General features: G+C 61.9%; 1 protein-coding gene across 1 annotated transcript; it reads right to left on the bottom strand.

Annotated features, from left to right (window-relative positions):
- Nucleotides 1-6,689: 6,689 nt before the first annotated feature.
- On the bottom strand, nt 6,690-9,893 carry FZD2 (frizzled class receptor 2). Its single transcript, XM_021539879.3, has one exon. It carries the CDS (start codon nt 9,390-9,392, stop codon nt 7,719-7,721), a length of 1,674 nt encoding a protein of 557 aa, XP_021395554.1. The 5' UTR covers nt 9,393-9,893; the 3' UTR covers nt 6,690-7,718.
- Nucleotides 9,894-12,522: the final 2,629 nt, after the last annotated feature.

The following is a 12,522-nucleotide window of genomic DNA, read 5'->3' as shown; positions in this document are numbered from 1 at the left end:
CTCACCGTGAGATCCCAAGGTCACTCTCGGATCCCAATGTCACTGTGGGATGCCCCAGGCGGTGCCAGCCTGGGGACAGCCACAGGAGGTGGCTCTGAAGCAGCGACTGAGGCCCCCTTCAGCAGCCACGTTTTGGTGCCCAGCAGATGAAGTTTAATGGGTCAGGAGTGTCTCTGTGGAACTGGGGGGCTGAGGGGGATGTTCAACCTCCTCCTCTGCCTCCCTGCAGTGGGAAAAGCCAGGAGAGCAGCCAGTGGGATCCCTGGCACTGAGACCTGACCCACCCACCCCAGCTCATCACACTGATGGCAGCCAGATCCTGCAGCACCGGAATGGACCCAGCCCTCCAAATACCACATAAGAAAACTCTCAAAAATGGGGAGATGATGCCTAAAATACCTAAAAGGAGGGTTCAGAGGGTAATAGAGCGGGGATTTTGATGAAGGAAAAGCTAGGGACCTGTGGGTGAACCTTGGGGTCCATGAGCAGGAGCCTGTGTGCACCAGTCAAATCTTGGCGTTCTGGAGAGTCTTCCCATCCCGACACTGAACTTAATTTACACTGGATTTAATGAACCCACTCCAAAAGAGAACATTAAACAAGTTTTGAAACCCACATTCACCCCTGAAACCCAGTGGGCACAGGAGGAGTGTGGTGGTAGAGGGTGGTACAGTCAGAGACCCAGTCTGTCTGTCCACCTGTCCCTCCACCATCCATCCATCCATCCATCCATCCATACCTGCCATCCATCCATCCATCCATACCTGCCATCCATCCATCCATCCATCCATCCATCCTTCCATCCATCCTTCCATCCATCATCCATCCTTCCATCCATCCATCCATCCATCCATCCATCATCCATCATCCATCATCCATCCATCCATCCATCCATCCATCCATCCATCATCCATCCATCATCCATCCATCATCTATCCATCCATCCATACCTGCCATCCATCCATCCATCCATACCTGCCATCCATCCATCCATCCATCCATCCATCCATCCATCCATCCTTCCATCCATCCTTCCATCCATCATCCATCCTTCCATCCATCCATACCTGCCATCCATCTATCCATCCATCCATCCATCCATCCATCCATCCATCCATCATCCTTCCATCATCTATCCATCCATCCATACCTGCCATCCATCCATCCATCCATACCTGCCATCCATCTATCCATCCATCCATCCATCCATCATCTATCCATCCATCCATACCTGCCATCCATCCATCCATCCATACCTGCCATCCATCCATCATCCATCCATCATCCATCCATCATCTATCCATCCATCCATACCTGCCATCCATCCATCCATCCATACCTGCCATCCATCTATCCATCCATCCATCCATCCATCCATCCATCCATCCATCATCCATCATCCATCATCCATCCATCCATCCATCCATCCATCATCCATCATCCATCATCCATCCATCCATCATCATCCCTCCCTTCCCAGAGGAGGCAGACAAAGGCAAGCAGGTCATTTGCCATGCCATAATAATGGCAACAACTAATAAAAATAATGAATAATGAATAAAAGTGGGAGATTGGGCCAAGGGAATAATTTCTCCAACCTGAACCAGCTGTTCTGGGGTAAAAGCAATGGAAACAGGGAGTGGGATCAGGCAGTGTTGTGATCCTGGCAGTGCAGGGGTTAAACCCTGATGGAGGCATTCTGGGTTTTGGGGTGGCCCCAGGTGCCGTGGGGGAGCACCCCAATTTTCTGTTCTGAGGGTGCCATCCCTCCTTCCCCGGTCACTGGTTTCTCCCTGATCCATTTCCAGAGGGGCAATCAGAGCCGGATATGGGGGGCCGAGGTGGGCACGGATGAGGGGGCACCCCCAAGGTCCCTGCAGTGGTGGTGCCTTCACCCACCCAGACAGGGCAGGGACAACCCACGGGACCTCTGCGTCCCCCGAGAGCCTTCAGGGCGTCAGCAGCGACCGGGGTGAGCACAGGCACCGGAGCTGCCCACTGGGACCGAGCTGGGGATCCCCAGTGTGGGGGGAGCGACCCCGCAGCCCCTGAGGGGCACCCCCAGCCCCAGGGTGTGAACGTGTCCCTGCTGTGTCCCTTGTGTGTCCCTTGCATGTCCCTGGCGTGTCCCTCACATGTCGCTGGTGTGTCCCTGGCGTGTCCCTTGTGTATCCCTGGTGTGTCCCTGCTGTGTCCCTGCTGTGTCCCTGCTGTGTCCCTGGCGTGTCCCTGGCATGTCCCTGGCGTGTCCCTCACATGTCGCTGGTGTGTCCCTTGTGTGTCCCTGGCGTGTCCCTCGCGTGTCCCTCGCATGTCCCTGCTGTGTCCCTGCTGTGTCCCTCGCGTGTCCCTCATGTGTCACTGGCATGTCCCTGTTGTGTCCCTGCTGTGTCCCTGTTGTGTCCCCGGCGTGTCCGCGGTGTGTGGGGTTTGCGCACACGTGCGGGGTGGGGGCACACGCGGGGTGCCTGTGACGGGACAGGTCGGAGTGGGTGGCACCCCATGTGGGCAGGGGGCTGCCTAGGGACCCTCCACACACGCTCCACACAGGTGGGGAGCCCCCCGCACACACGCTCTGCTCTCCCTGCACATCCCTCTCCCCCTTGCACGACCCCCTCGCCCCCCTCCCCCCTCCCGCTCCCGCCCCATAATCGGCTCCAGCTGCACAAACATTCCCGCACCCGGAGCCGCCGCCGCCTCCGGAGCCGCCCCCGCGCCCGCCCAGACCCTCCCCCGAGCCCCCTCTGGGCCCCCTGGCCAGCCCCTCCCCCGGAGCCCCCTGGGCCCCGCCGGACCTTCCCCGGCCGAGGGGCAGCCCCGGCAAAGCCCTGCAGGACGGGGCAGGGAGGGGTCCTGGGGGGCGGGGGGAGACCGTGTCCATCCGTCCCGTTTGTGTCCATCCATCCTGAGCTTACTCATTCCGTCCTGTCCATCTACCTCACATCCACCCATTCCACACATGTGCATCCATTCGTGTCCATCCATCCATCCATGTCCATCCATCATCCATCCATCCATCCGCTTATTCCATGTGCACCCACCCCGTGTGCATCCACCCACCCATCCATGCCCATCCATCCCTTGTCTATTCACCCTGCGCTCCCTGGATGTTGGTGGGGTCCCGCATTCTCCCACCCCAGCCTCTCCAGGAGGTGCACCAGAATGGAGATGGGAGCCTGTGCACACCCACCCTGTGTCCATCCACCCCAGGCTCTCCAGGAGTTACCCAGACTGGAGATTGGGGCCATCCATCCGTCCATCCATCCATCCCCTACCCTGCAGGAGGGGCGCTGGGATGGAGCCAGGGCACCACACCCCTGAGTCCAGGGGAGGGGAGGACGCTGTGAATGGCGCAGCTCATGACACCCACTGGCCCCCAGCGCTCCTGGACAGTGCTGGGATGTGGGGGCGGCCCCACATTCCCCACTCCCCACGCTGCAGGCGCGTCGCTGTGCAGAGCCGGGATCCCAGAGGGCTCCGGGACAGTGACGGGGATGGATCCCACCCGCAGCGCGCACAGCGGCCCGGCTGGCGGCTGGGGACAGGATCCTGCGCCTGCCTTGGCACACCCGCCCGCCAGGCCCCCGAGGGGCCGCGTCCCGTCCCGCAGCTCCGTCCCGGCAGCTCCGTCTCCTTTAAGAGCGGCGCGGCCGGAGCCGAGTTCAGCCGAATTCAGCCGCCTGTCCCCGCTGGCGTCCGGCCAGGGCTCGGCCTCGGCCGCGGCCAGATCCCGCTCCAGCGCCCGCCCGGCGGGGACAACCGCCCGGGGGCCGGGGACACCCCGCTGGGTGCTGGTCCCTGGGGTCACTGCTGCCGCTGTCCCGTGCGGGTGAAGCCACACGGAGACAGAAGGTGGGGACAGTCAGAGATGTCCCACAAAGTCTCAGGACCTGCCATACCAAGTTGTCATGGAGACACGTGAAGTGTAGCAAAGAGATGTCTCTTGTCACATCCCTGCGCCCTGTCACCTCCCTCTGCCACCTCCGTGTCACTGCTGGAGACCAGGACGGGGGGGCAGTGGCAGGGGAGGGGACAGGGGATCCCATTGCCCTGAGGGAATTGTGACCCGGGGCTGAAAAAGGGACAGTCTGGGGACAGGGTAACCTGGGGGCCACGGGGACGGGGGACAGGACAGCCCCAGGAGACAGGACAGTCCCAGGAGACAGGACAGTCCCAGGAGACAGGACAGTCCCAGGAGACAGGACAGCCTCCACGTGGGACAGGGGACAGGAGAGCCCCTGGCCGTGACCGCCCATGGTCCAGGGGACAGGACAGCCAGCAGCAGGGGACAGCAGTGACCACGGCCTGGGTCCCAGGACTGGGACAGCCAGTGCTGGGGACACTGCATAACGCAGGGTCCTTCTCCCAGCTCCTCCCTCCTCCTCTCCCTTGCCTGCAGTGGTTTCACCGCCTGGGCTGTCCCTGTGCTGGGACAGTCCTGTGCTGTCACCCACGGCTGAGCCGAGCCCTGACCCCATCCCCAGGAGCAGGAGCCCAGCGAGCACTGGTGGCACTGGTGGCACTGGTGTGATGAGCTGCGGGTGCTCCGGGGCCGGGCCGGGTTTGGGCGTTAATTGACTCCCGGGCGGTGGCAGCTGTGAAAACAGAGCGGGGCTCATTAGGGGACATCAAAGGACCTGCACGGCCGGGCAGGGACACGGCCGACCCGCTGGCATTTGCTCCCTCTTCACTCGGCTTAAAAGGGCAAGAGAAGGATGGGAGTCACCGGCCTGGGGACAGCCGTGCTCAGCGAGGAGGTCCCTGTCCCCATCCCTGGGATTAGTGGCAGCTGGGGGCACACATTTTTTGGGTGACATTCCTGAGGTTACTTGGACATGGGGTGACCCATCTCTGGGGTTAGCCGGATTTGCGGTGATCTCTCCTCAGAGATCAATCACCTGTTTCTGGGGTGACCCATCCTTAGGGTCACCCATCCTCCAGGGTGACCTGTACCAGGGTTGGCTGTCCCTCAGGTGACCCATTCCCACAGAGATCCATCTTTGGGGTGACCTGTCCCTGGTGTTTCCCGGGGTGCCCCATCCCTGGGGTGACAGAGCAGGGGACAGAGCGGACATGGACTGACTGCTGCTTGCAGACACCCTCCAGCTCCTCCTGCTCAGGCTGCAAACAGCCCTGAGAGACAAAACCTCCAAAACCCCTAAAAATTACTTGGAAAGGGCACAGACCTGGCCCAGTTCCTCCCATTCCTGCCCCATCACAGGAGCCTGTGGGGCCAGGGAGGGGGGCCAGGGACCCCCAGTGGGTCCCAGAACCCCCAGGTCTCTTGGCACCCCCGCAGCCCAGGAGCAGCCCCAGCGATCCCAGATCCCAGCTCTGTTTTCCAAAGCCAGGACATGAAGCCTTTTAAAAAAATCTCCTCTCGGAGCTCCTGCATTCCTGGGTGGAGAGTTTACATTCCCCATCCCCGTGATCTGCGCTTCGCCTCCGGAAAACAAAGCAGCCTTGGGGAGGAGCTGCTTTTTGGGGAGCAGGACCCTCCAGCCACCCCGAGGGCAGCACCCCAAAGTGAAGCACCCAGAGCCAGGGCTGGACACGGCCCGGGACCCCCTTGGCAAGGGAAACCCCCTGAAGGGGCACCCTTGGGGCGGGAGTTGAGGGGTGCAGGGGGGGTCCCCTGACGCCTTGGCCGAGGCTCAGCCTGCCCGTGCCACCACCAGAGCAGACTGCAGGAACCACCCTGCCCGAATTCCCACTTCCAGAGGCTCCCAAGGCAGGGGTTGGGGTAACAGGGGATGCTGGGGTGTTCTGGGGGGGTACCGTGGGTGGCAAGGGGCTGCTGGGGGGTCCCGACCAGCCCAGCCCGACCCCCAAACTGCTTCTGCAAAACGCAGAGGGGGAAAAGAAGCCCTGGATAAGTTTCTCCCCCTCTTCTCTCCCCCTTCCAAGTCATCGCTGGAAAATTAAACCGGATCCAAAGAGTTTTTCCTTTCCAAAATGTGCTGGAGAGGCGCTGCCTTAACCCCTTCAGCTCCCGCCTCGCCCTCATCGCGGGACTGAGATTTTTAAGGGGGTTTGGGGATTTTCCCGGGCTTTGCTGGGGGAAGGGGAATGGCGCAATGCCCCGCAATCCCTCTTTGTGCTCCAGGGATCCCCAAATCCCCCGGAACGAGGGCGACGAGAAAGGCTGAGGCTCCCCAGGGCCAGTTTTGGGGCACCCCTGGGGCCAGCGCTTCGTGGCCAGGTCTCCCTCTCCATTTTGGGAAGAGTATTTTTTTTCTTTCCAATTAAATCCAGCTGATTAAATCAATCCTTCCAGCCCCCTTCCCTGCCCTGAGTTGTCCCCCTCCAGCTGAAACTCTCCTACATCACCCTCCAACATCCCCCAAATCCCAACAGATCGAACGGCAGCCGGGACCCGCTTCTCTCCAGAGCCTCGGATCGGGGCCCACCCCAGCCAAACCCCTAATCCCAGAGAAAATGTGAGCTATTTCCTCCCGGGGGGAGCACAGGACAGGCCCCCCCTCCCACTGCACACCAAAAGTTCCTCATGTTTTGGGTTAAAAATCTCTTTTTTCCCCCTCTCAAAGTGCTTTGTTCCAGCTGGAGGGAGGCACTGGCTCATCCCCACGGGGCGGTGGAAGTGGGGGGCAGAGTAGAATCCATGGGAACCCCCACAATTTAATTATTGGGGGTTTTTTTGGGGAAAAAAAAAGCCCTCGGGAATCATCTGGCATTTTTTCGACTCGTTTGTATTTGTGAAGGATTGTTCAAAAAGGGATTTGGGAGGAAAAGTCATCAGCCAAGTAGGGGGGCCCAGGGAGAGCCCCCGGAGGCAGCAGCCCCAGCCCAGGGTCTCGTGGGAGCAAAGGGGTGGGGAAGAAAAAAATCCACTTTCTTGGGGAGTTTCAAAAGGAGAGCGAGAAAAATGGGTTTGTTATTGGGGTTTTTTGCCTTTTTTCACCCTTTTTTCCAGGGGCCAGTGAAGCAGCAGCGGGAGGGAGCCGGGACAGAGAGGAAAGGGGGGAGCAGGGGGCTGAGGGCCCTCTCCCAGGCTTGGCAGTGTTTTTCCCCTTTTTCTCTTCTTATTTCTCCCTTTTCCCACCTCTTTCTCTTTTTTCCTGATCCTTTTTCTCACCTCGTTTTTATCTCCTTTTCATCTTTTCCCCTCATTTTTTATCTTTTTTCTCTCCTTCTCCTATTTTTTCTCCCTGTCCTTTTTTTTTCCTCCCATTTCTCGTTTTTCTTCCTTGTTCTCCTTTTTTCCACCCTTTTCTGTTTTTCTCCCTTTTCTCGTGTTTTCCTCAAATTTCTGACACTTTTCCTTCCTTTCCTCCTTTTTCTCTAATTTTCCCCTTTTTTCCTCACTTTTCTCCTTTTTTCACCCTTTTCACCATTTTTCCCTCATCTCCTTTTTTCCTTCATTTTTTCTTTCCCTTCCTCCTTTTTCCTCCCTTTTCCACTGTTTTTTCCCTTTCCATCCTTTTTCCTCCCCTCTTCTCCCTTTGTTTTTCTCCTATTTCTCCCTCCCTCTCCTCCTATTTTCTCCCTCTCTTTTTCCACATTTTAAAATAGAAATATATACTTAAATTTACAAATGCTATTTACAGGTTTAATTACAAAAAAAAAAAAAAAAATTCAAAGAGAGAGAGAGACACCCCTTAGACGTTAATAAATCTAAAAATAAAAAATATATAATAACTCCTCCCCCCCACCCCCAAAAAAATATTTCAGGCCGAAGGGCGGCGGGGCCGGGGGGGTCACACCGTGGTCTCGCCCTGCTTGCTGTTGGTGAGCCGAGTGTAGAACTTCCTCCAGGAGTGTAGGGTTTTGCCCGACCATATCCAGAACCCGGAGGTGATGCCCACGATCAGAGTCATGAGATACTTGATCATGTAGACGGTGAAGTCGGGGGTCATGCGGGGGGTGAAGTGCAGCGGGCAGGGGATGGCCAAGCTCTTGCAGTTCTGGCTGATCCAGCTGCGCTCCCAGTGCTCGCGGAACGCCTGCTCGTAGAAGTAGCAGGCGATGACGATGGTGGCCGGGACGGTGTAGAGGACGCTGAAGACCCCGATGCGAACCATGAGCCGCTCCAGCTTCTCCGTCTTGGTGCCGCCGTGTTTCATGATGGTGCGGATGCGGAAGAGGGAGACGAAGCCGGCCAGGAGGAAGGAGGTGCCGATGAAGAGGTAGACGAAGAGCGGGGCCAGCACGAAGCCTCGCAGAGGATCGATGTTGTTGAGGCCCACGAAGCAGACGCCGCTCAGCAGGTCCCCGTCGATCTGCCCCATGGCCAGGATGGTGATGGTTTTGACCGCTGGCACTGCCCAGGCGGCCAAGTGGAAGTACTGGGAGTTGGCCTCAATGGCCTCGTGGCCCCACTTCATGCCGGCGGCCAGGAACCAGGTGAGGGAGAGGATGACCCACCAGATGGAGCTGGCCATGCTGAAGAAGTAGAGCATCATGAAGAGGATGGTGCAGCCCTCCTTCTTGGTGCCCTGCACCACGGTGCGGTAGCCGTCCTCCTGGAAACGCTCGTTGCAGACCACCCTCTCCTCCAGCACGAAGCCAGCAATGTAGGCCACCGACACCATGGTGTAGCACCCTGAGAGGAAGATGATGGGTCGCTCGGGGTAGCGGAAGCGCTGCATGTCCACCAGGTAGGTGGTGACGGTGAAGAAGGTGGAGGCACAGCACAGGACAGACCAGATGAGGATCCAGATGCGGGCGAAGCGGATCTCGTCCTCGTTGAAGAACATGTGGCCGTCGGGACGGGTGGGCTCGCAGGGCGCCGCGCAGTCCTTCTCCCCCAGGAACTTGTAGTTGAGGTAGCTGGGCACCTTCAGCGCCCGCGGGCAGTGGAAGGGGTGGTCGAGGGTGGCATAGCGAGGGGCGCCAGGGGTGCCCTGGCCGGCCAGTGGCGTGGCACTGGTCAGCAGTGCTGGGGAGCTGCCGTCCTCCGAGTGGTTCTGCCCCACACAGATCTGCTCGGCGCCATGCCGGGGGAAGTTCTCACATCGCAACCGCTCCGGCCACTGGAAGCCAAATTTGTTCATGAGGGCTTCGCAGCCCTGGCGCGCCCGCTCGCAGATGGAGCGGCACGGCGGGATGGCCTGCTCCAGCACCGTGCACACCGGCGCGTACATGGAGCACAGGAAGAACTTCAGCTCCAGCGAGCACTGCACCTTCACCAGCGGGTAGAACTGGTGGACCTCCAGCCCCGCGTCCTCCTGGTTGGTGTGACCCAGCAGGTTGGGCATGATGGTCTGGTTGTAGGCGATGTCGGTGCAGAGCGGGATGGAGATGGGCTGGCAGAAGCCGTGGTCGGGGATGGAGATGCCCTTCTCGCCGTGCAGCTGGGCCCGGCTCGGCGCCGGCACGCTCAGCCACGCCAGCAGCCAGGCCAGGGCGGGCAGCACGCCGGGGGGGCCCATGGTGCCCCGAGCCGTGCGCCCCGATTTACCGTGCCCAGTGCCCAGCCGGACGGCCAAGCCTCCCGTCCGGGGCTGCCGTGCCCCCCGAGGCTGCCTGGACGGCTCCCGGTGAGTGGATACTCTCTGCTCCCGCCTGGATGACTCCGGGTGGCCTGATCTGCCGTGCCCGATGCTGACTCGGCGGCTCCCAGCGATCACAACTCTGCCGTGGCCGGTGCTGGCTGGACGATCCCCGGTGACTGGACACTCAGCTCCCGCCTGGACGGCTCCCAGCGCCCGGATCCCCGGCACCCGGCGCTGCCCGGACGGCTCCCGCTGCCTGCTGTCCGCCTACCCCGTGCCCGGCGGGACGGCTCCCGGTGTCTCGATCTACTGTGCGTGGCGGGACGGCTCTCGGTGCTCGGACGTGGCGCTCCCGGTGCTCCGCGGCGCTGCTCCCGCTGCCCGAACTTGGCGCTCCTGCTGCTCCTGGAGCCGCGGGCGGGCGGTGGTGCCGGGAGGGCGGCGGGCGGTGGTGCCGGGGGGGTGCCGGGGGGGCGCCGGGGTCCCGGGGCAGGGGAACGGAGCGGCCGCACCGGACGCTCCCGCCGCCTTTGTGCGGGGCAGCGCCGCGTCCCCGCCGGGCGGGGCCAGCGCCCCCCGCCCCGCCCGCTCCGCCAATCACATTCAAACGCGGCGGCGGCCACGCCCCCGGCCACGCCCCGCCCCGGGGGTCACCGCCCCCCCCGCAAAGTTTTTCCGAGCCGCGCGAACTCCCCCCGCGGGCGGGGTCGGGCCGGGGCCGCCGAGTGCCCGGGGCCCCTGTGCCCGTGTGTCCGTGCGCCCGGGGCCCCTGTCCCCTGTGTGCCTGTGTGCCCGGGGCCCCTGTGCCCGTGGTCCCTGTGTGCCCGGGGCCCCTGTGCCCGTGTGCCCGTGTGTCCGTGTGCCCGGGGCCCCTGTCCCCTGTGTGCCCTGGGCCCCTGTGCCCGTGTGCCTGTGTGCCCGTGTGCTTGTGTGCCCCTGTGCCCGTGTGCCCGAGGCCCCTGTGCCCGTGTGTCCGTGTGCCCGGGGCCCCTGTCCCCTGTGTGCCCTGGGCCCCTGTGCCCCTGTGCCCGTGTGCCTGGGGCCCCTGTCCCCTGTGTGCCTGTGTGCCCCTGTGCCCGTGTGCCCGAGGCCCCTGTGCCTCTGTGCCCTGTGTGCCCGTGTGCCCTGTGTGCCTGTGTGTCCGTGTGCCCGGGGCCCCTGTGTCCGTGTGTCCGTGTGCCCCGTGTGCCCGTGTGCCCGAGGCCCCTGTGCCCCGTGTGCCTGTGTGCCTGGACCGCGCTGCAGCCTCTGCCACCCCTGCGCCGTGTGCCCCATGTCCCCTGTGCCTCTGTGCCCCGTGTGCCCGTGTCCCTGGACTGTGCTGGAGCCTCTGCCACCCGTGTCCCTGTGCCCCATGTCCCCTGCTGTCCTGTGTGCCCGTGTCCCCGGACCGCGCTGGAGCCTCTGTCACCCGTGTCCCTGTGCCCCGTGTCTCCTGTTTCCCCCTCCGTGTCCTGTGGCCCCTGCTCTGTGTGCCCTGCTGTCCTGTGTCCCACCGTGTCCCCTTGGCCCTGCTTTGTGTGCCCTACTGTCCTGTGTCCCCTACTTCTCCGCCGTGTCTCCTGACAACCACCATGGTCACTGTACCTCTGTCCTGTGGCCCTCCCGTGTCCCCTGTCCCTCCCATGTACCCTGTGGCCCCAAAGGGCTCTGCACCCCACCGTATCCATTGCCCCCTGTGTCCCCTGCATCCTTCCCTGTGTCCCCTAGCCCTGCTGTGGCCTCTGCACTCTCTCCATGTCCTCTGCCCCCTCTGTCTCCTGTGTCCTCCTTGTGTCCTCTGCACTGCTCATGTCCCCTAAACCTCCACCTTGACCCTCCACGTGTGGGGCTGCTCCCCTCAGCCGAAGACCCACATCCCCTCTGACATGCTGCAAGGGGTCCCCCACTGTCCCCAGGCCCCACTTCAGGGTGCAGTGGAGCAGGACTAGGTCCCCTGCCCCACTGGAGACCTCCAGAACAAGGTGGTTTCGCCCCAATATCCCTTGTCCCCAGGTGTCAGCCAGGCAGTGACACCACCCCATGGGTTGCCCACGGCCACCCTGGGGTGCTGCACCTCCAAAAGGCCACTGCACAGACAGGAGTGTCCCAAAATCAGTGGAGGGCGGTAGGAAACACCCTGCACCCTGCCTCTCCCCACCCCCATAACAATCTCACACATCCCACCCCAACTGGGGTTCTGGTGAAGGGAACCTCTGTCCCTAAAAACGGGGCAGTGGGAGAGGCCAGTGGGAGGAACTGGGACACGTGTTGGAACTGGGAGGGGGGGACTGAAACACACTGGGGAAACACTGGAACACAGTGGGAAGGGTCACTGGGACACAGCAGGGGGAAGGATCCAGGATGTGCTGGGGCCATCCAAGACACATTGAGAGTGTTGGGACACAGGGGGTTCATGGGACACACCGAGAAGTCAAGCACACACTGAGGGGCACCAGCACACACTGGGGAGACTCAGACACACTGGGAGAGACTGGGACCCACTGGAGTTCCCTTTTCCAGGGAATGAAACGGTAGCTGATCACCCCAAATTGCGGCACTAGAGTGGGAGGCTGCCTTCCCCCCCATCTTTCCCTGGGGAGGCAGTGGTGGGCAGCCCCTGCCCCCGTCCGCTCCGTTTTGGGGGGCTGGGGGTTTCTGGCAGCCCCCTTGCCTCCCTCCCTCCGCGTCCTCCCTCCCTTTCTCTCCCTTTCCTGTAACTTAAGCTTTTGTTGTGAGCAGGAGACCCGGGCTGTCGTGAAAAGAGGGGGCCCCACCGCCTTTCACAGCGTAATTGAAACCATTGCGGCTCCTGGCCGAGGGGGAAGGGCAGGGGGGGGCTCCAAAATCAAAGCCTGGGGGGGAAAGACGGGACACACGATGCTGCCGCCCCCCCTCTCCGCCAGCCTCCCCGGCCCGGACGTGCCGGGTGTCCCGGCGGGGCTGCCGGGGGCTCCCCCGCTCCCGGGGATGGCGGAGCCTCCGGCCGTGCTGCGGGCGAGGCGGTGGGATGGGAGCCAGGGCCGGCTGTCCCCGATGGGGCACCCAGGGGTGCTGCCTTGGGCCCCGCCGTGGCCGGGGGGTGTCC

This window comes from Lonchura striata, chromosome 25 (genome assembly GCF_046129695.1).
Source record: "Lonchura striata isolate bLonStr1 chromosome 25, bLonStr1.mat, whole genome shotgun sequence".
Taxonomy (NCBI): domain Eukaryota; kingdom Metazoa; phylum Chordata; class Aves; order Passeriformes; family Estrildidae; genus Lonchura; species Lonchura striata.
This window is presented reverse-complemented; position numbering and strand designations above follow the sequence as displayed.